Source organism: Netta rufina (assembly GCF_964035555.1).
Source record: "Netta rufina genome assembly, chromosome: 2".
NCBI classification, from domain to species: domain Eukaryota; kingdom Metazoa; phylum Chordata; class Aves; order Anseriformes; family Anatidae; genus Netta; species Netta rufina.
This window is the reverse complement of record NC_140124.1, coordinates 122,834,919-122,857,881: the sequence shown is the minus strand read 5'-3', so window position 1 is coordinate 122,857,881 and position 22,963 is coordinate 122,834,919. Positions and strand designations below refer to the sequence as shown.

At 39.7% G+C, this 22,963-nt stretch overlaps 1 protein-coding gene across 1 annotated transcript; it reads right to left on the bottom strand.

Annotated features, from left to right (window-relative positions):
- Window positions 1-259: 259 nt before the first annotated feature.
- MTFR1 (mitochondrial fission regulator 1) lies at window positions 260-22,963 on the bottom strand. The gene is made up of 8 exons (XM_084306903.1): window positions 22,919-22,963; window positions 17,982-18,124; window positions 14,587-14,685; window positions 9,122-9,240; window positions 5,821-6,062; window positions 3,829-4,090; window positions 3,495-3,663; window positions 260-1,937 (listed from the first exon to the last, which is right to left on the bottom strand). The coding sequence occupies exons 2-8, from the start codon at window positions 18,045-18,047 to the stop codon at window positions 1,878-1,880; spliced, it is 1,017 nt and encodes a 338-aa protein (XP_084163029.1). The 5' UTR covers window positions 18,048-18,124; window positions 22,919-22,963; the 3' UTR covers window positions 260-1,877.

Genomic DNA, 22,963 nt, shown 5'->3' with positions numbered 1-22,963 from the left:
GTTTTGGGAGGTTTTTCTGTCAGCAGTGGCATGTGTATATAAAAGATTTCAAGTAGAAAGATACAAATTAAGGTACAGAAAATAAATAATTTGATGACAGCTTTGTGATTATTTTTTCTTGTACAGCAAGAAAACATTTACAGTCACTGTAGCAGAATGTACAGTGCACGTTGTTGTGGCTGACATCATTTGTAGAGTACCATAAATCAATCACGTACACCTTGTTTATTTTAACTGCTTTTAATTTTACATAGTGGCAATATAGAGCATTAAATACAAAACTTGAGCCCAAAAGTATCTTTCAAAAAAGTGTTTTAAAGGCATTTAAAACATGAAGATTTAATGGCCTGTCAGTAAAACCCATGGCCAAGCATTTAGAAAGGAATTTTTATTGTGTACATATTAACACCATTTCAAGTTTCACACCAGAAAACATCTTCCTTGATCATACAATCTACCTTCCAGTTATAAGCAGCAAAGCTTCAGTCATCTTCGGTAACCTAACTGGAGCCATTCAGCTGTCTCTATGTAAAACACGCTGCGTTTTTCTTTTCCTAGAAAACAGCAGCTCTAAAAGGCACTTGTACGTGATCCAGTAGCAAGATAAACTTAGAAAAGCCAAGTCTGGCTCGTTCATGCTCTAAGTTTATCCACAGTCAGAGCAAGCCTTGGCTTCACCTGAGTGTGCAGCTGAGTTACAGCGCTCTGGTTGCTGAGCAGCTTTCTCCAATCTGAATTTTATTTTTAGTTTGTGGATAGAGGCCTGAGCTTGGGGGGTTGGTTGGTCAGTGAACGGGCTCTGTATGGGTCTGGCAGCAAGAAGCTGCTCTGGGAAATCCCCACAGGACCTCCCCTGGAAAACAGATTATGTGCAACAGCTCCCACCATCGCGTCCCTGTGAACAGGATTGTGAGGGCTTGTGCAGTCCCCACCTGCTAAAATCCTACCCAGGGACCCAAAGGCCACTGGGAATAAAAAGGTGTCCACGAGCATCTCTCAGCACAGCGGAGATGCGTGATATATTTTGGCAACTTGCACCCCACAGTACTTTGTACCTTTTTTCCTGTACATCACTCCTACGCTAGTCAACACATACTCTGACACTAATTAATCGTTTTACTCTGCTGCTATCTGCTGGTTATTTCCAATGCATTGCACTAACGAGTCACAGAGGCTCCCTCAGCATGATTCACTCTTCATGCGCTCGTGTTGGCCACAAGATGATACAGATAGGTTTTGCTGTCTTACCCTTGCAAGCTCACAAACTCATTTTGGGGGGGGGGGAAAACCCACAAAACACCAAGAATGTGCTACTATTTAAAATATCTCATACCAGGTGACCTTTGCAGCAGGTTTATGTTCTGACTTTGTTTCAGTATGAAGCAGAATGTGTTCAGTTTTAATTCGGGCTAAAATTTTGCTAAAACTGAGTTTAAAAGAAACACTTTTACACGAAAAAATCAGTATCAAACTAAAGTTCGTAGTGCAAGTCATCATTGGAGCTCAAATGACTGATTAACTTAAGGGTGTATCGCTGTCATTATTAACATGTACACAATGTTTTAAGGTGGTCAGTTATGCACAAAGAATGTTGTAGAGATAATTTAGTGTTAATGAACTAAAACCACTCCGTAGGTCTGAGTAGAAAGCCAGGTTTGGATACAAAATTAATACCTGAGTACAATGGTCAAACTTATTCCCCTTGATAAATCATATACAAACACGCACCTCAAACGCAATGTTTAGTTCCTCAATTCAACATTTTCACATTAGGTTTTTCCGCGTTGTACGAGACCACTCGGTTCTAGTGCTATTTGCAACGTCAGAGATTTGGGGCAAAACAGCTCAACAGTCTTTCACGTAGTGATCTCAATAGGTTAAGATTTTTCAATTAAAGTCTTCATTTTTCCTGTAGACTTCAGCATGTGCGGTCCAAACTGAGAAGGAAACCAGAAACACAGTTAGGGTGCTTTCAACAGGGACCTAGCCAAACTCTTCATCCAAGCTGTAAGTAAAACTAGAACCTGAGCAGAGAGCATTTCCTTTATCAACTTGCTTCTCTTCATGTAGATTTTACCCACGTTGCAGCCACAAAGTACAGGGAAACGTCAGCAATCAGCTGCAATCACTCAGATTAGGCAGCTAACCATCTGCTGGAGAAGTTCTGACTAGAGATCCTTCACTCTACCACAGCAAAATACCAAGATTGATGCTGTTATCTTTAGAAGTTGACAACCAAGTGCTCTAGCAGGAGTTTCTTAAGATTATTCCTGTTCTTTGTCCTTCCTTTTTGTGCAAGTCTTTGTAAAGCATAAAAGGACTGATGTGGCAAAGAAGTTACATACTGATAAATAACCCACAACAGATAGTCATTAGCTCATTACACATCAACATTTTCTCATTTCATAAATGAAAACCTTCAGTTTTCTTAGTTTTTGAGGATTCGATGATTCTTTCTCTCAAAAGATGGACTTCAAATTTCAAAACGAAATTTGTGAAAAGCTCCTGTGCAAACAAAACATTGCCAACTCTTCTTAAAGCCTCTGCTGCTAGAAACAATTGATTTGGGGGAAATATACAGCCTTGGAGTTGTGAAGAACAGCCTGAATATTACAGAAAAACCATTAAAGGCCTAAACCGGAAGGCAAGTAAATCAACATTAATAAACTGAAGTACTCAGAAATCCTGAGATTTGTGGCTTAGAAGTATTATTTTCCTAAAAAAAATAAAAATAAAAACCGGAGTACAGACTATTCTCTTGTTTGCTTTAAATTTTGGATATTTACGTGCATTTTTTTCTAAACTCACAAAGGGAAAAATCTCTTTTTTGTTCTGATTCTATAGCATGAGGCTTCAAGGACGGCTTACTAACAAAACTGATCTACAGTAGCCTGTTGTGTAAGTAAGCGTATGCTGATAGAAACTCAGATCTTGAACATTCACTGCTTAAAAAGCCCTTACTTGAATTTCAAATCAATATGAAATACACCATTGTACTATGACATAGATTTCACAAATAATTTAACATACCTGCACTTTAAAGAAACTTTATTAACTCACTATTAACTCAGCTTACACCAGTTATTAAAACAAACTCCCTACAACACGATCCAGCAGCCATTCTGAACACTTTGCTTTCTATGTCCCTAGAAATTGATGTTTCAGGATCTTGCTTCAGAATTGCACATGCGCTATCTGAACGGTTAAGAATATCACATTCTCATAGCAACACATGAGGTTTTTGTTTGAAAAAGAAAACTCTTGCAGGGCTTTTCAAACCTCAAGCCAAAATAGTACACAATCTTGAGAACAGATACCAAAACCAAAACGTGATTGCCACAAATCCTAGCGTGTCAGTAATACTTCTTAGGGCTTTGTGGACAGGGATGTTAACTCCTAGGTATTTGCATCTGTTGGCAGAAAGATTTACCCTGGCTTACCAGGCAATTATTGTTTAGTCCAAGCATGTGTTCGGTCAGAAGCACAATACTCACCAGCACTACTTCAGTCTTTGTCTTTGTTTCAGTCTTTGGAATCACTTTTTCAATTTCACTTTGGCTATCACTTCGGTATCGATAGGCAAATTTCTTTTTGAGTGCTTCTGCTATTAATGCAGCAGGATCTGTAGGGTCAGCTACTTTGGCTTTTGTATCTTCTGGTGATCTAGAAAAGTCAACGAGAAACTCTAGCAGAGTCCAAAACAAAGCTGGAGAAGTTGTGAATTCTTTTGCATTCTTGTTACATCACCACCTGTCTAAACCCGACATAGTTCTGACTCAAAACCAAATCATTAATGCACAAGTTAACAAATATAAATAAATGTCTTACCTTTTCACGGACCGTAGCTTCACGCTGTTCATGTCCTTGAGGATTTCTAGCATGTTTGGTATCTCAGACTTCTTTGGCCCATTTTCTGTGGGAATCTGTCCAGAATTTTTTTTGTTTTTCCGTTCCTTAATGAGCTCAATTGCAGACACGCTCCGTTGCAGGCCCGGGGGAGGGAGTGGTGGTGGTGGTGGAGGAGGCGGAGGAGGAGGTGGTGGCAGTGGTGCTCCAGGGACAGCAGCTGAAGCAACTGGACTTAACCCAACTACAAATAAAACACGCATTCTGTGTCAGTTTACTGGTAAGTACCTTTATACGTCACAAGTGCTCAGGTAAGAATGTGATTAAAATAGCTTTGATTGCTTCCTCTCTGCTTTCTTTAGGTTATCACATAACATCTTCAATCCTAAACCAGTTAGGTAGACATGACTGAAAAGGACGTAAAAATCCTCCTGAAGGAGAAGTTCTTTGGATTTCCAGTTCAAATTCCGGATACAATCATGTTTTTACTGCGGTGGGATGGATGTCGTGACATATTTTAACTAAATCCTAATTTTAACATTCTCAGTATTTCAGTTTCTTCTGAGAGGCAAGTACTGGGCCGGAAGTCATACCCAGTCTGTCATGTGAGCAATGGTTCTTCCAACATATCAGAAATAAAGGAGTTACCATACAAGATTTTAAAATGGAAATGAGAGAGTTTAACTAGTGCCTAAATTCAATCTTATTCCAACTCTTTGAGAAGGACAGCTGATCATATTTGAAGAGATTCTTAAGATTATCTTGAACTGAAATTTCCTGTGCTCTTTTGGTAAAAAACGTTATAGCAGTAAATAAATGAAGAAACCTCTGCTCAAATGTCCCTTTAAAGAAATTATCGAGACCAGACTAAATCAGTGTTTTGAGGCTGAGTATGAAGTCTGTATACATAGTTAGGTAAATAATGCAGGAATCTACTCTGCATGTACATATTCATACATAATTGTTACCATATTCTACCAGAAGAGGGAGGTAAAGATGATAAAATCGTATCAAAATGTAAGTTTTCTAATAAAGGAAAAGGGAGAATGAGGAAAAATTACGTTATGGTGGGATTTTTGTCCAGTAACTACACTTCAAGAATGAAACTGAGTGATCCTTAAATCTGTTTTACGGTTTTGAATTTGAACAGTTAAGAAAACATAAAGTAACTGCTATCGGTTCACAGAAAAAAAACGAACAAGAGTTGAAGAATCAGAGTATTATTTCATACGTGAACAAAACAATGTATTCCCTAAGCGATTGTAGGAACTGATGAAAGCTGAGTGGCTATTATCTCCAAGGAGCAAGGGCTAGCTCCACTCATCCTTGCAGATCACAGATTTAGAACTGGATGGATGGTAGTCAGAGGGGAGGGCAAAAGGGGAAAGAAACTTATGAAGAGTTACTCTGCTTACTACAGGGAACAGTGCACCTCTTCTGGTTCCCTATGAACATGCCTGATCCCAGAGATCACTACAGAAAACACTTTCATCTCCTTTTCTGCAATTTATTTTATAAGCTTGAGATATGTGCTACATATCCCAGAAGCATAACTAGCACCTTACATGGTAACTTCGTGATATGCGAGAATCAGTTTCATTACTGGGTGGGATGATTTAGGGGTTAGCAGTTAGGTTACGCTCTTTTAGCTTGGTTTATTCCATCACATTTACCAAGAGCTTTGCTCTGAAAGCTGTTAATACTCTGCATTTATCCATAGATTCAGAATTCTGGCATGCTTTCACAGAAATGTAAAGACTTTTAGAATACCAGAAAACATAGAAAATCTGACGGGTCTGTTGTCTGCAAGAACTATTCTGTATTCCGTGGTTTGTTTGCTATGTCTTTCTATCAAACGGACCGAAACGGCGTGGAGAAGTGCAGTGCATCACAAAGATGAACTAGCACTGCACTGAACGTAAAAAGGACACACTCATTAACTCATTTGCGCTAAGATTACGGCAAATTGAATACCTGCAGACAGATTCTGTTGTTCTTGCAAGATTACGATTTTGGCTATCTGTGCTCTCAAAGTGGCTAGTTCATTTTCTAGAGCACTGATCTTCTGCAGAGCTTCTTCATTTGCTGTCACTGTGCTCCTGGACGCCGCTTCGTCTTCCGTCAGGCTTGCTGAGGATCCCTGGTTGGACGGGGACCTTCCACGCTGATGTACTTCACCTGGAAGGGGCTGGGTCGTTTTTGACCAAACTTCTGATCTGTAACAAAAATATCAAAAGATTTTTTTTTCAAAAAGTTTTCTAACAGATAGAAACAAAAGCACTTTTACATACAAAACAGGAACAGAAGTTACAGGAGTGTCTTCAACGTTGTCTTTGAACAAATCACTTTCCTCTTTGCACTTTCCCCAAAACACTGTACACCTCTAAGTAAGAACTTCATGTCCTTTCTGCTTGCATCACTGGCTGGTATTTCATCTCCTTCTGCCCTGACAGCTTTGTATGGAATCCCTGATTTCCAGAGAAAAAGGAATTAACTCCCTCCTGTCCCCAATCTTTCTCCGCCTCGTGCATGTTTTATTTTTGTTGAAATTAATGCTGCTATTTTTTCCCCCCATAGACTGTAAAAAGTCATTTGTAGTTGACTCCTTTGAAGAAGGAAGAGTTTCTTATTTCCATGGCATATTTTGTATTGTTCCTGGACTTTTCCAGCCCTCCATTTTAGTGCTGGGAGCATGGAACACAGGGAACAGTTTAGTGGTGCTGCTCACAGCCTGCTTATCAGTAAATAGGAAGGGATCTTATCTCAAGGTTTCTAACGATAAATAAAGCTATAGAGAATAAAACTTCACACAATTTTAGAGAGTCTAGAAACTTCCCTTCTCTCTAAGAGCAAGAAAACACAACTCTGTTGCTTTCCTTTATTAGCCACTAAAGCTGAAGCCGTGTTAAACACTGAGGGGTTATCATGCCTCTGCAGCTAACATAGGGTAATACTTACTGAAGACACCAGCATTTTAAAACCGTTTATCTCAAGTAGAACTGATAAGGATTAACGATAACAGATTAATATAAACAGAAGTACTCTATAACTGCTGATCATGATTACATACTTCACTCTTACCTCGTTTGTGAAACTTCTCAGGCAGGTCAGGATTCCCTTATTTATTTCAAACATGAGAATAGGAATGGTGTCTGGGGATAAACCTTTTCCAAATGTGTGGAGTGGCTCTAGACTAAATACAGCTTCAGAGCCCCGTCGCTCCGGGTGTATGGGGTGAGCTGCTCAGGGTTGGGCACCCCATTAGATCTGCAGCGGTGCTATACTTACAACAAGAGCCAAGCTCTGAGGCTAGAACAAACCCTGCACGCTCTGACCACCTCCACCTGGTCTTAGATGCACAACTGAATTTTTCACAACGCTGACAGAAAGCATCAGCACAACTTGCACAGCTGAATATTATGAAGGATGTTAAAATTTAGGTGGTGCTATCTCCACAGGCACAGAGAGCAACCAAAACTAAGACAATCACAGGATGCTTCCTACGGCAGCCATCTCTCTGCACTCCCTAAAAAATGAAGTGGAAGGGGCCAGCAGTCACTTCTCTCTTTAAAATGTGCCTCCTACAGGCTCTTAAAAGGAGCAGAACAGCTGAACAGAAAGGGTATTTTCGGCTCTGAGCAGCAAAGGCATTTTAAGCAAATTTCCTCAGTGGAATTTAACACCATGGAAAAATATTATGCCTGAGTTGTCACTACCACTCTGACTAGGGGTAGGAGAAATGTGACTTGTCCTTTAGTTGCTTCATTTATAAAATTGCATCACAGAGAAAAAAAAAGAAAAAAAAAACAACACATAAATGTCTGCAAGAGTGTTTAGGGAATTATCCCGAATATGTCTTTTACCAGTAACACCTATGGGATCTCCTTGAAACTGAAACAATTTCAAATGCACAGAAAACACTCAGTGCACGCTACACTTTGTAATACTTTGCATAGACGTAATAACCAGCACATACTGAAATATTCCTGCTAATATCTGCTAAGTAGTCCACCTACAATGCTGCATTACAAGCTGTTTGCCCTAAGGTCACTATTTATGTGCAGGATTATTTTAGCCCCACCCCACCCTAACTATCCCCTCCTCCCCCTTCACACAGTGCAGGCATTTCAGCAAACACACCAGTCTTAGGTCTTTCATAAGAGGTTCTCTGAAGCAACAAAGAGCTATTCTCCTTCTTCTCTCCATTAGACTTAATAGCTTTACAGTTCAATCCTTAAACAAAACATTTCTGTGCAAACACCAGTAGTACTGGCCGGTTCATTTTCTTTGTATCGAAGACAATTTACAAAGAGTTTTTCTCAAACAAGCCTTGATTTCTGCAACTCCCCCGAGTTTGTGCAACTAACGTTGCAGTACCAGGACATCAGGCGAAACTTCACTGTGCCAAGTTGTTGGAGGGCATCTAGGTCCTTACTAATCTGCTCTGTGCTTTCAAATTAACAACGTATCCTCCAGCAATCTCTATCTGTGCCTTTCTCGGGAAGGTCAGCTGGAAGAAAAACTTCCTCTGCACTACAGAACGGCGTCTTTGTTTCAGGCTAGCCTGAGCAGCAGCTTGGGTAGGCTACAACACAGAACTTCCTCGCTTCAGCCAGGTGTTTAATGCAGCTACCGTGCCATGTGGCGCTCCTGGTCCAACACAACGGTACCTGCGCTGGGATTCTGGTCACAGGCACTCAACATGCTTCCCTGCCAGTTCTCATTATAAAGATTAAAGACAAAATATGTCATAATTTTTTAATTCTCTGCTACAGAATGCAGAACATTAGCCAGAAAGGTGAAAAACGATGTGACAATTATCAGTCTGTCCGAAGGACTGTTGCTGTTAATGAGGCTGCCTTACAACTCCCTGCCCCATGCTAATGACAACCTCTGGAGAACTGGAGAAGAATCAGCACTGGCAATCACGCCATGCCACAGCAGACATTTTTGTGGGGACAAGGTTGTGTGAAGCTGTCACACACTAATTCTTTGCAATAAGTATGTAAACAAAAGCCATGATCTTCCTTGTAGGAAGCCAAACTCCTACATGTTCTCCAACCAGCCTTTCATTCACAGTCCTGTTAGTCTGATCTCTGCTTATTCTTTTCCAGTCCCTACCTTTTCTATCACTCTTCCCTCTCTCCCAGCACAGAAGTGCTCTCTGTTAACTGACAGTATATTCACAGTATATTCACAGTATATTCTCAATGGACAGAATCTATATTTTTTTTCCTTGGCTTCTAACTTGAAGGAGAAGATCTGAGGAGCATACCTGAGCCTTGTAGAGACTTCACCTTCCTCTTGAGCAACCCATCTCACATCTGCAAAGGAGGCCACTGCATCTTCTCTAAATTGCTGAGGATGATTTCCTTCTGCGCCATGAGAAGTAAGCTAGATTTTAAAGACAAGATTGAAGGTTTTAGAGTCATGATTCCCAGTTCGTTTCACTGCTATTTCACCCAATGCTTTTAGTGAGGCTGCACATAACTATTAACACATACATGCACAAAACACATTCCACTTGTTACTATCCTGGGCTTGGTCCTGAACGCATTTCACTGACTAGCTATATGTCAGAGGCTAGCTATACCCACTCTCACATGGCCCTAACACATAAAATCCAATGCAAATTGTTACCTTAATGACAAACAAGCATCAACATTCTTAAAGAGTTTGCTGTATTATCTCAAGTAATGTTTTTAATTATATTAATTACCCATCGTTAGGAGAGACAATAATTACTACTCCTACCTCTTAAACTTTTACTCTGATTTAGTATTATTTTGAAAGTGAAATTCTGTTGCAATGTGTTCCCCTTCCTCTACAACTTGCAGAATTTCTGTACAAGAATTCAGGCGTAAACATTATGGAGGAAACAAGTCGCTCCTACTAGCTCCACAATCACATGGACTTTCAGTGAGAGGTAGGATGGAAACAACTGCACTATTTGCTAAAAATCTCATTTATAGGATGCCAAACAAACAGACTATTTTTCAGCACAGTTCTGTCACCATCTTTTTTGAAGCCAAGGGTGAACAAGGCTCAAGAGACTGGAACCTTTCTTACATTTACAGCTAAGCATGAAACCAGAATGAAAATTTGAAAAATCATTATTTGGACCATCAATATATGTTCCATAACCACGGCCCTACAAAATGGTTTCAAATCTACTTTGAAATATTGGCCGCTTCCCCAGGTTAGTCAAGGGCATGTGTACTCGGTCACTGGACTACTGATTAGCCTGGGCTCAGTACTTCAGCAAATAAAAGCTACTGAAATACCTTTCAGTAATTTCCTCTGCTCAGTTCCCTGTCTTCAGTTGTTTATCTCCAGTGCAACGATGGCACCTCTGTTGCTTGTACTAGATATAATCCACCTGCCAAATTTGCACAGGAATTGTTGCAGCTGTTTACGTGCTACCTGGTTGTGGCCAAGAAGCTGGTAATACTCACAGAGATGGGGGTATCGTGTACCTTAATCTCTTAAGGATAGCTTTGATCTGTCCTGTTCGTGCTTAAGTCAATTTTCAAGGCAACTCACCTCTCTAAGAGGAAACTATAACAGAGCAGCAACTATGGGATGGTCGCAGTAACCTGAATTTGTAGCAGCCCTAGCACAGTAGGACTGCAGTCTTGATTAAGTGAAACCATTTATGAAGATCATTCACAGGTACTTCAGTTGCAACCTTTGCTACGCAAGTTCCAGGGAGACAGAAATTGTCTTGTTATTTTTTATTATTTTAATTTTTGTTGTTGTTTGCGTGTTGTGGTTCTTTTTTTTTTTTTTTTTTCCTTCCCCCAGGAGCTGTTACAAACAGCTTTGGAAATTGAGATTAGTCATCTTCACCTCGTACTCTCGCAACTTGCGCGTGAGCCTTTCTCACAGCTCCCAGGAGTGCAGATTGGCATCATCAGATCATTTGGAAACAACAGGGTTTTTTCCAGGTAGCATCAGCACAGATGGTAATATGTTTATCACATTAACAGTTGTGCCTAATACCATCACAGTCTGCCTCACTTTAAAACAGTCTAGAGAATACTATATTGCACGTTAGGATTGCCATTGTTTGAGGTCTCCTTGTTTTGCTGTTGCTGTTTTTAATGAAAAAGAAACGTACATGACCACAGCAGCTGTATTAATGTTAGTGGCAATTAAAAGCATCTGTAGCATGTCAGCCAGTTCTTGCAGGTGATACACATTTTCCTGACGGCAGCGGTCACGTGAGGAACTATTACCGTGAAAAGATTGAAGGCGTATTTAAATAAAGGCACTACAGGCACTTGCATCAAAAATCATCTTATAAATCAGCAGTAAGGAACGCACTTCCCATTGCCAGGTTTCCTGCTCTGTGAGATAAATAAGTTCTAATCCAACATTTAGTAGCAAGCCTTCTGTTATATTGTGATGCAAGTTTCGTCTTACTTTTTTATTCGTATTTATGTGTAAACAGAATCTGCTTGTTACCCATATACAGATGTTTCTTTTCTCTATCCCTATAAATGACAAGGCCTCCCACAGCAGTGCATTTGGAATTTCAAGTCGAGGCAAGACTTTTAATTGAATTTAGAGGTTAAAAGCCAACACCCATCTCTTAAAACCTTTGCTCATCTGTAGAACGATGTTTCAACAGCCCTGCTGAATGCCCTATTCCTGCAGCCAACCTTGGACACTTGGACAACTGCTCTGCCAGCCCCTGAAATGGGGATCAGAGAGCTGAAAGCAGAGGTGGAAGTAGAAGGAGTGGAACTAGCTTGCTTTTCCAAGAAATACATAGTTGTTGCCCCAAATTTCTCCTTAACATACTTTTTTTTTTTTTTCCTATTTTAGTACATGTGTATGTTTCACACATACACGCGTGCATGCACCTGTGGCTTTCAGCTCCATTTCTGAGAGAATTTCTGGAAAACAAAACACTCACTGTTCTGTTTTAGCTGATGTCAAAGCAGAAGCCCTATTTTTTTGTTTGCTCCAGAAAATAGAAAGCAGAACAAATATTTTTATACATTGAAGAAAAGAATAAAAACCTTTAATTTCAAGTTACGAGTAGATTTAGGTATTAAGCATTTGGAAATATTTCAAGGAAGACAAACTTCCTATGATTTTTCAAAGTAGCCCAGTAAATTCCTATGTTTGGTAGATTCAAACTAATTCCCTAGGAGACCTGTACTTGGTTACCAGGTCTGTGTCAGACAAATAGGAGAAGCACAGGGCTAGAACAGAGATGCTGTATTTGGGGGACACAGGAGCCTTCCTCTCTCTTGTTACCTAGACTCTAATCTTCTGAGTATTCTATAGGTTTGTTTGAATCTACCTAGGCTATATTGATGTTTAACTACTACTTTTTTTCTCCTAAAAATCACAGATAAGCCTAAACTAAAGACAGAGTGTTACGAACCATTTTCATTTGTTCATGCTATAGAGAGCAGATAAGGTAAGTTCTGCCACCGCTGCACGTAGCAGTTAATTTAAATGTTGACTACGGCAAGGCCGTAGAGGTACCACAACAGCTGCAGACCTCAAAAATCAGAATATTAGGCTATTACTCTGCTTAGTAGACGAGCAGAACAAAAGCACGCTAGGAGAAAAGAATGAATGTAAGAGATATTCTTCCGATATCTCTTATCCATTTATCAGAAAGAAAATGAAAGCATACACACAGCTTATTGCTCTTAAAGTTAGAAACGCTGATGACACGCATGCACCCTCGGACGAGGCGAGTATGGTTTGCTTTGTTTTTTAATAACGTGACTTACAGCAAGGTTCAGTGCATGGTCCTTTCATAACATAGCTAAAGCTGGCAAGAAAGAGAAAGGAAGAGACAGCTATAGGAAAGCATCGGTTGCAACAGCATAAAAATGATCAAGACTGGCATTGAACTTCAGTACAGAATCTTAGTAAAGACATACAAATAGACGTTAGCATCACAGTTTTACATGTTCAGCAGTTTATATATTTAAATGCTCATAAATAGTTATAAAATATATATTAAAAAGCCTTGCATAAACCACAAACTTTAATACACCTAAAGGCTCAACATTATAATATTTCAAATTCCATCGACTATGGCAATTGTACTTCTGTTTTTAGAATCCTTCCCTTTCATCTAACAGAAGATGAATGTTTAGCCTTACTGTGCATAAAGTCTAAGCAAAGCTGATTGACTCCTTAAGAGGAAAAAAAGGCAACTTTTTATTTGTTCTAACACAGAATTCAGACGAAGATACGTATGTATCTTGGAAAAAAATGCCCAGACATATCTTACAGCTCTCTACAAGTACCTAAATCCTTTTGTATATTGTATTGAGAAAAGGCATTATTTGGCTAATTGCTAAAAATGAGCACTATCTTCCTTTGGATAGCATTTACAAGTGAAAATCAGATATATCACAGGAGGGCTTCACTTGCTTTCAAAGCTGAGGCACACAGAGCCATACTTCTAGCATAATTACTACGAATTATGTATCCAGAAGTTTCAGTCCAGCATCTCATTTTGTTGTCCTTCCCACCTGCACAAATTTCTCCCCTGCAATGTGTATGCATAAATACATACATATATGTATTTATATGCATTTATATATATATACATAATATGTACATATATAACATAAGTTTCATGAAGCCACCAGTACTGGGAGATGCTTGGCCCCCTAGTTTCTCAAAATAATTATCTAAGACAGTGCAAAGAGCCTGTTTGTTTGTTTTTTTTTCCCCACTATCAGACCAAAAAGGCTTCCATGATAGTCCGAACTATCTGATTTTACTAACATAATTTCAGATTTAAGTATTGTTCATACGTTTCATATAGGATAGAGAGATGAATTTAAGAGTGAAAAAATTAGCTTTGTAGCCAATACCCTGTCTTAGTGTGGGTGATGATTCCCACCCACCATTCATCATCTTTATGTTCTCCCTTGTTCAGTCCCAGAAATATTCCTTTCCAGCATCAGTTTCAAACACAAGATTTCTCTAACTTTATACCCACCCCCAATCCACAGCATACTCAGAGTTGAAGAAATTATGTGTAACAGCTTCCATTTTTCCATCTGTTCCTGAACAACTTGTTATAAAAAGCAAGGGTTTTCTACTCCTTAAGCTTTACCCTTGCTCTTTACCCTCCCACTATACGCAGTCAAAGTTAGAAGCAAACAAATCAGAAAGCTGCAGAGCTCTGATGTTCCCCTTTCACCTACACAATGCTAGCCTTGTATTAAAAAAAAAAAAAAGGCAAGAGAGTACTCATGTTATCTTAGAACTAATTTTTAACTTTCTGATAAAGCTGTTTATTTTCCAAATATTTTTAAGTAACACTGTTCATCTTCACATGCTTCTTAAGCCTAGCTTTAAGGACTGTTTTCAGAAATCAGTTTCAAACTTTTTTAAGAAAGAACTTTTTTTCCATTAATAACTTTTTAATACTATATTGTGCCATTTTAGAAGCTCCATTTTCTTTAGGAAGAAAAGTTTGTCTGAAGTTTCATTATGCATGTTACAGCAACATGGATTCGTATTCTACGCAGTACAGAAGCTGAAGAATTCGTATTAGGTAAAAGTCTGAACTTGAGGTGGAAAGAACTGAAGTAAACTAATTCTCTGAGGGGCCAGGTTTATTCCACTTTCAGGAACCCTCTAGTCAATTTTTTAAATGAACTGTAGAATTGCTTAAAATCTTTCGCAATGGGAACACATCTCTTTATCTGCGTAGTGAAACTTGTGTTTTAAACTGTTGAGAATGCTTACCTGAAACTGAACTCTTGGACACTGTATTAGAGAGAGGTTAGTACCAATTTTTCTTACAATGCTTCGAGATGAACCATAAGGCTTGCTTGACCAAAGTACCTAGAAGGAAGAAAAAAAGAAGTCACCTGTTAGATGATTCATTTTTCTATCATATCAAAGTAGCTTCCCCTTCTGTACTACGCTTGTGCTAAATGTATGCATGATTTGGAAGTTATTCCTTTCATGCTAGAAGAGAGAACATAACACATTCACTCAAATTTCTATTACTTAATTTAGTGATCTCCTTCCATTTTATACTTGATTTGGTAAAAAAAATAAATTGTTTTGGTCATTATAAAATGCCTGTTTAGGCTCAAGACAGCCTTTGCATTAAGTTTAAATTCAAAGCAATAAATCTAGTAACACAGAAGGATTCAAAATTTAGTAGTTTCTTCAAAAGCACAGTTTGTCCATTTTTAAGACAATAAAGAGTAATCTGCATTGAGTCATACACCACTTTTTAAGGGAAAAGTAATTCAATCACAACAAATCCATAAAGTTTTGTAATTCTACATTTCCCAAAGTCCATTTTCTTTTTTTCGTTACGAGCTCTTCTGACGCAGGAACAACGTCTACCAGTCTTCAAACAAACAAACCACCTCCTAACAGCTGGCATAAACTAGAAAGTGTAACTGTGGAATTACACATTACACATTAGGGTAGAGAAAAGGGAAAGTGAAAAAAGGAAATACTTGAAAATGAGACTGTCATAAAAATACACATGCACTAGAGAAAATTGCACATAGCACCTCAATTCACCTGGCTTCTGATTCTGAACTGTTTCTACTGCAATTTACATTTCTTCTACGCTGTTTCAGTAGGGACAGAATTTCTGTTGTGCTTAATGTCGAGAATGTTTGCTCTACTGTTTACCAGAGCTGTATGAAATAAAACGAGACTATAACCCTAGGAGAATACTACAAAATGATCCAGAACAAAATAAAAGAGCACAGAGACAGTAGTAGGAAAGATTTCAGCAGAGAGAACGGCAACAGAAACAAACCAAAAAAGGTGGAAGAATAATGGGAAGACTATAACTAAGATAATGTGGTTGATAAACAATTAGAACACTGTCAGGTAATTGAAAATAATTGAACCGTATCTACTGTAGATATGAATTTACTACTCAGACTGTAGTTTTTAAAGGCTCATAGCTTCAAGAAAACTCAGTATCCTGTTAGAATGTTACTTCAAACAGAAAACTTATCTAAAATTCATGCTGTTAATGCTATTAAACCAGGCCTCGTGTGGCACAGTTGTATTGCCTATGTGATGAGTGTAGGGAAGCTGTGGGAGTTTCACAACACACGGCTGAATAGCGTTTTGATATACTAAGCAAAGATCAAAGATTTCAAAGGTTCTAGTCAGAAGAAAATATGTTCCGTGGTATTTATCCCCAGATTATATTATTTCAAAAACTTCACGCAAACATTTTGCTTAGTCCTGTAGTGAAGCATCTTTCCTTCCCCTGACTTTAACTGAATGTAGGAAGTTTGATAAAATAAATGCACATATGCATGGCACATATGCTACGCTAGATTTCCACATCAGAGCTGCAGCTTTGCCAATCATCCACGCAGACTCACTTTTTTCATTATATGAAGTACAAATTCTCTTGCTTAATATGCAATCAAGTTATATGTTGGGGAAAAAATGTGTTCTAGAGTACTCAATGGGTACTGCATTTTGGATTCCTCAAGCAAAGACCTCATATTTGTGACATTGATGTTTATACACCTGAAAAAAGAGCAGGTAGACCTGGAGCCCTCAATAATAAATCACCGACAGGCAGTAGCACAGTCAAACAGCCTCACTACTCACAGCAGATTCTGCTGCTAAAAGCAGGACAGTTTACAATAGCCTCAAAGCAATGGTACATCGGAAAAAAATAATATTAGGCAAGGGAAGACTTGATTAATTACAGTAGTACTTCCCCAACTGCGAAGAGGCTAGACTAGGTGCTGTATTAGCAACATATGGGCAGCACATTATTTAAACAAGTGGTAAAGCTTGTTTAGAGATTGCTCAGACCACAGCCAAGAGGCTGGCTAGGGCCCATATACCTGAAGTGTTTGGTGTCCAAATGCCCGTCAGGTTTTTGCAGCAAGCAGTAGTTTGGTGTGCCAAAGTTTTTTGACTCAGTTTAGGTAACTCAAGATATGGCTGGGCGATATTTTCAGAAAACCGCAGGCAAGCTGTGTCACCAGGTATGACAATAAAGTCAGCACACCCCCCAGGTGAGCTAGTAAGTCTCACCCCTGTTCACACGACTTCTTGTTGACTTGAAGCACTGGCAGAGCAGGTCTGCAGAACACTACTTAGTCATACCCCTTATTGCATCAGTGTTTTGCTGTTCTGCAGGACGGCTGACATCTGGAAATGTAGCTGCATTATCACAGCCTCGATACAAGTAGAGAATGGGGGATAACAGAGGTTAAAAAAACATTTTTCCCCCTCTATTCAAACTGACAATGACCACCGTAGAGCCCATTCTCGAGCTTTGATTTTTCAGAGTTACACTGCATAAAATCTCATACTTAAGTTCTAATAAAAGCCTAAAACACTGATTCTTATGGGTAACTTACAACGTATATTAGTTTTGCTCTCTGTAAATTCCTGAGATTAATAAAAGGTTCTACCTCAATCACTGGAGGAAGAACCACCTTAAATAAGTACTGCATAGCTGGTAAGCAATCCCACCTGACTAAAATGTATTGTCGAATTATTGGGATTATTGCAGGGAAGCCACTAATTCAGCTCAAGATAGCTTCCTAAAGATCCCAGTGATAAAGCAGGTGATGTGTGACATCTCTCTCTCTGCTGAACATCAAAAGAAAACTGTATATATGCTTTCCTCCAGGCAGAGACCTATGTGTGTGCATTCCTCTGTTTCCCCAGTACAGAACACAGCCGTGTTGCTCTCAGGTACAGTAACACTTTGAGGAGGAGAGGCAGATATAGCACAATTCCTGTTGTCTCCGTTTCATGGAGCTTTGCACATCTCCAAGATACAAGCAAAGAAGTAGTAACATTTAAGAATTAACATCATTGTCAAAAGGCAGTTGAAAATTTTCCTTCAGTTTCAAAATACACATAGGAGCCTGGCATGAAAAGCAGCGTTTACACAATTTATTATTGGAGCTAGAAGGAGCTACACGATATTTTTAATGCATACATTACTTGGTACTTCAGAGCCCAAGTAGTGAACTCTGTAATTTTTCAGCACTGCAGAATCATATGAGAATTTAGCATATTTGAAGTGTTCTGCTGGAGTGGATACGCATGAGCTAAAATATATGAAGTGTTTTCCACACCTGATTTTCAGAAAAAAAATGAGCCAAGCTTGAAACACTTACTGATTCCATGTTTAATCCAACTTGTTCAAAAGCCATCCTAATTAAGCGCTTAAGCCAGCAAATCATCTGGATTGGAAAATGCCTTTCCAAGCCTGGATTTAAGCCTTCCAAATCTGCAGGACTGCGGAGGTTCCATAGTCCTTCTGAAACAAGAAACACAAACATTTTAGAAGCACGTTGTGGTCATGTACAGGAGTAAATTATGCATTCCAAAAACCAGCTTTAGAAACAGTTACTGACAACGAGATACTTCCAGAGACAATTCCAAGTCTGCAAAGTACAGGCATCCAGAAAGCAGTTACCTAGTAGAGGTGACAAAGATTTTTTTTTTGGATGATTTTTAAGAAATCAGAGCTGTTGCAAAGTTAATGATTAAAAGGCTGGGAAACTGTGGAATGACGGCAGCCCCGGACTAACACCAAGATCCACGGGCCACAGTCCTATCTGAAACTCTTCTCCATGCAAGAACAAACTGCAGAAAGCAGACCACCTCTCCTCTTTCAAGTTCTCTGACAGCTTTGCCATTTCCTCTGTTTTCCCATGACCGAGAGACTGGAAATGTGGAAAAATGACTAATAGAAGAAAAAGACAGGAAATAGTGTAGCTGCGGGACCTGAAAATCCTCCAGTGACTTGTAAAGTTGGCCAGATTTCAAATTGTGTCTATTTATACTTCCTACCATTCACTGAAATCAAGATGTTTTCATTGCTCCTCTAGCGAAAATAGCGTATTTTGCCTCTAAACATGTTCTGCACCAGTCATAACTTGGATGCCATCGAGATGTGTGTGCCACTAAGAAAAAAAAAAAGCCATAGATGTAGGTTTACGTTTGTTTTGTGCATCACACTAGGAACAACACTCTGCTGAACCACCCTGAACAACATATTTGTAGCATGAACAAGTGTGGTGCTGAAGCCATTGCACACAGAAGGATGAGTAAGGCAACGGAGCAGCAAGGAACTGTTAGCTCGGAAGTTTGAAAGTCAGGAGATGGAAAAGCTCGGCAGTTTGAAAGTACCCACAAGCACTACACTTAAATCATCACTGTTTCCATTACAAACATTTTTTTTTTTCCCAACAGCTCCTTAGTAATAACCTCCTTCTTGTGGAAACTTGGCAGGAAGAGCGCAACTTTACAGTTACCTTTTTTTAGACAGGCTTAAAAACAAACAAACAAGAGTTTGATATTAGTTTCTCATCACCACGTAAAGAAAAACACACAGCATTTTCTTTTACTGCTGAATAAATTAGGAAAAACTAATCTATCAGCTAATGTAAAACTAAGAGAAAAAAATATATTAAGAAAAAAACACAGCAACAAAGTGAACCAAAAGATTAGATGGAAAATGCAGCTGTTATAAGAAAAACAACAGGGAAAATGATGGGCTACCTGTCAAACAGTCACCAACATAAACTACACTGATACATAATAAATAAGAAGTCCTTAAGCTATGGACTACCAAAAGCTGGAAAAGTCTTTCAGGGAAGCGTTACCATCTACTTGATCTAGTCTTCCTTTAGGCATCTGTTAATTCTTCCCTTAGACAAGCTGCTAGACTGCATCTTTGATCACACTGCACCTGCTGTATTTTTAAAGCAGGAGAAATACAAGTGTTTCTACATGCCCGCTATTAGATTTGGCATCATATCTGGCACCGCAGAGATGCGGTGACATAAAAGAGAGAAAACTGTATTAAGAGGGGAAACCTGTTCCGAAAGCGTGCCTCTCCAAAGGAGTTCCTCCGCCTCATTCCAAAATTCAGACTTGTTGAACACGTAGTGTGGAAATCAAAGAGAAGAAAAAATGGAGGCTGTGTCAAGACATTCAAACGGAAAAGGGGAAAAAAAAGCAGAGAATGTATTGCTGAGCAACTGAGAGCACAAGGCAGGCTGGTAAGGCAAGGGACAGCACTGTAAGGAGATCACAGAATGGTTTGGGTTGAACACCTCCAGGGATGGGGCATCCACAGCTTCTCTGGGCAACCTGTGCCAGTGCCTCACCACCCTCTGAGTGAAGAATTTCCTCCCAACATCGCATCTTACACCTCTTTTATGTCATTTTAGTCATGTTCTGACCAAGCAGGAGGGCTGAGTCTTCCATAACAGAAGGTGATTTGGCCAGAAGCGACTTACTTCAGACGATTATCTCCAGCTCACATTATAAATCATTGTTTCTTCTGTAGCCCAAATACTTCAAGTACCCAAACCGCAGTCATCAGCTTCCTGATCTTGTCAATGCCCCATTGTTTGCTTTTGTTGAAGAAAGTGTCAGAGGTCTATCTGGCAGAGTACCACCCAGTTCCTGGAGACTGACACTAAGGACAGCCACGCTTTATTAAAGACTGGCTAATTAGTCATCTAAAGGCCTATCTAAAAGGAAAACGTTTACAAGTATATCCCATTATTTTTACCAGACTGATCAGTGTTCCAGAATTATCCCCAGACAAACTTTATACTCATTTCTTCCAAACTATATTGCACTACACTTGTCTTCATAAATGTCAATTATTTCACAATTACTCTGGGACCCAAGTACAGGAAGGGTTCGTTCCAAATGAAACTGCTGGACAGCAAGAATAAAAGCATTAGCAGATTTTTCTCTCATGCTCTGCATACACGCCAGAAGCAGGAGTTAAACATTTATTGCTTCTAGTAACCTAGAGTAACACCTCTTTTAAAATATTCATGCTTGCTTTATTTATCCTTTATGTTCATGCTTATCCTCTATCTTCTTGATGCTTCCTACACTACAAATAATAGCAGTTTAATTCCTCTAAAGCTGCCACAACTCAATTACTACAATAAAACGCCCCAAGTGACAGCAATATTGCTATGAAATGCAGTACCTCTGCTGTGCTTAAGTAAAACTATTACAATGATAAGCAGTAGTCATCGGCAAGATTCCCAGAAGAGATTAGAGGAGTAGTAACACAAAGAAATATTTTCGTAGGGTGGGAAGTTCATGGGTTCTTTGTTTATAAAACTCTGCTTGCACAAAAATTAACAATGGTCAAGAACTTTGTCTGATATGGAAATGTGCAGAAATTCCCTGGTTCAGAAACGAGCAGGTCTACACTCCTCAGTGTCTGGGTTCTCACTTTCCCCTCCTGGAGCTCTCCTTTGCCCCCACTTTTTACAACCACGTTTGCAGGTTTCACTCAATACCTTCAGATCAAGTATCAGTCTACACAGCTGAGAGACAATGCCACTTATAAATTATAAAATGTTAATGCAATAAATACAAAAGCTCTGGAAGCTGTACACACAAGTATACTGGTCAGCAAATACAAAACGAAACCCTTTGCCAGGCTCTCCAGTGAGAGCTACACATGAAAGATGAGAAGGAAAAATGAGATGCAACTGCTTTCAAATTGAAATATTTCTGTATATTTTCCAATGCTGTATTTATCCAAGTCCCTTCCAAATTATGAATTCTCTCTCTTTAAAAGAGGACATTAATATTTTTCTTACTGAAGGAAGTTTCTCTTATTCATGCAAACTCCACGCAAAACTAAAAGAGAATGGTTTGATGCACCTGATGCAGAGGATCAGCCATATGCAAAGAATAAACAGGTGCACAAAATTTGAAAAATGAAAGGTCTAGGCTCTAAATTGAAAGAGCATGCATAACATAAGTAAATACTTTTTTTTTTTTTTTCCCAAAGTGTGGTTTCAAAGAAACACCAAGCACATCAAAAATTGTATTAAAAACCAAGCAGGTTCCTCCTTACTTCAGCAGGAAATCAGGCCACGCATATCTTCAGTCTTGATGACTGGCACATGACCCAAGCTCATCTAACGAAACTGCATCCATAATGACACGTAGTAAAGAATTAATGAAGAAAGATAAAAGCCAACAGAAAAACATCACAGGAAACCAAGCAGGCAGGCAGAGTCTTCTGATAAAGGACTGGACCCTCTCCCGAATCAACACAGACCACTTACAAGTAACCTAAGTATTTGGCAGAGGCCACGCAGTCAGCTACAGAATTCTGTTTTTGGCCTGGAAGGCACAAGTAACAAAGTGCCTGTTACTTTCTGAAGCACCTGCTCGGAATGACAGACCTAGAGAGATAAAAGTCAGTGGATACTACACAGACATCACGGCTTATCTAAGCTAACATCAGCATCTAAGGCAATTGGAAATAATACATATGCTCAAAAGGAGTTGTTAAAGTTTTTAGAAAGAAACGTAACCTAGTTGTACACACCTCAAAGGACGAAACCGTATTTACCACATCTTGCCAATTTTACCACACCTTGCCAGCTAAGGATGGCGAAGAAAAAAAACTCATGTTTGAGCACTGGTTTGATCAAAAACCTTCGCTCGACAGAGATTATACCTACATTATACAGTGTAAATAAGAGAAATGCTCCAACTTCTCCAAGTCCTACAGCTTTACACCATACAGCCCTAACCACACTCCTGAACTCTGCCGCCAGACCCAGAGCTCCCTGGCTGTTGTTGCTGTGACTGCCGGTCCCTCTGCTATAGCTTTGAGAAACAAGAAAAAGCAAATGTTATTAACAAAAGGGTGCATTTGCCCAAAAAGCAATCAAGATATTCCACATTTTCCCCCACGATCTCTCTCAGCAACACCTTTGAGCCCCTAAATACAACAGCTGGCCGGCGACCCGTCCGAGTAAGATCGCCTTGACTCAGCAGCGCGGAACTGGCAGTTTTAGTGGCGACGGGCTGCACACTCACCTCCCTTCTTTACTTTTGAGGCTGTAGGGAAGGAGCAGACGGCGTCACCCCCTTCCCGGTTACACTTTGTAAGCGCAGCAGCCCGAGGAGGGGCCATCAACCAGCCCCCGGTGCTGCCTCCGGCCGGTACCAGCCCCCAGCCCCCTCAGGCACTCCCTACCCCCCCTCAGAGCCCCTCAGGACCGTTTAACCGCCTCAGCCAACGGCCGCGCTCCCCCCCGGCCCTCACCGCCTCAGCCGCCGCCGCCTCAGCGTTGCCTCAGCCGCAGCTCCC

What these genes read in the sequence shown, in the direction of transcription:
- MTFR1 (XM_084306903.1), bottom strand. Translation starts at nt 18,047, where the DNA reads ATGATTTGCTGGCTTAAGCGCTTAATTAGGATGGCTTTTGAACAAGTT. An exon ending in GAAGTCTCTACAAGGCTCAG is followed by an intron (nt 6,063 to 9,121) that starts GTATGCTCCTCA and finishes TTTTTGTTACAG; the next exon opens with ATCAGAAGTTTGGTCAAAAA. An exon ending in AAGCTACGGTCCGTGAAAAG is followed by an intron (nt 3,664 to 3,828) that starts GTAAGACATTTA and finishes TGACTTTTCTAG; the next exon opens with ATCACCAGAAGATACAAAAG.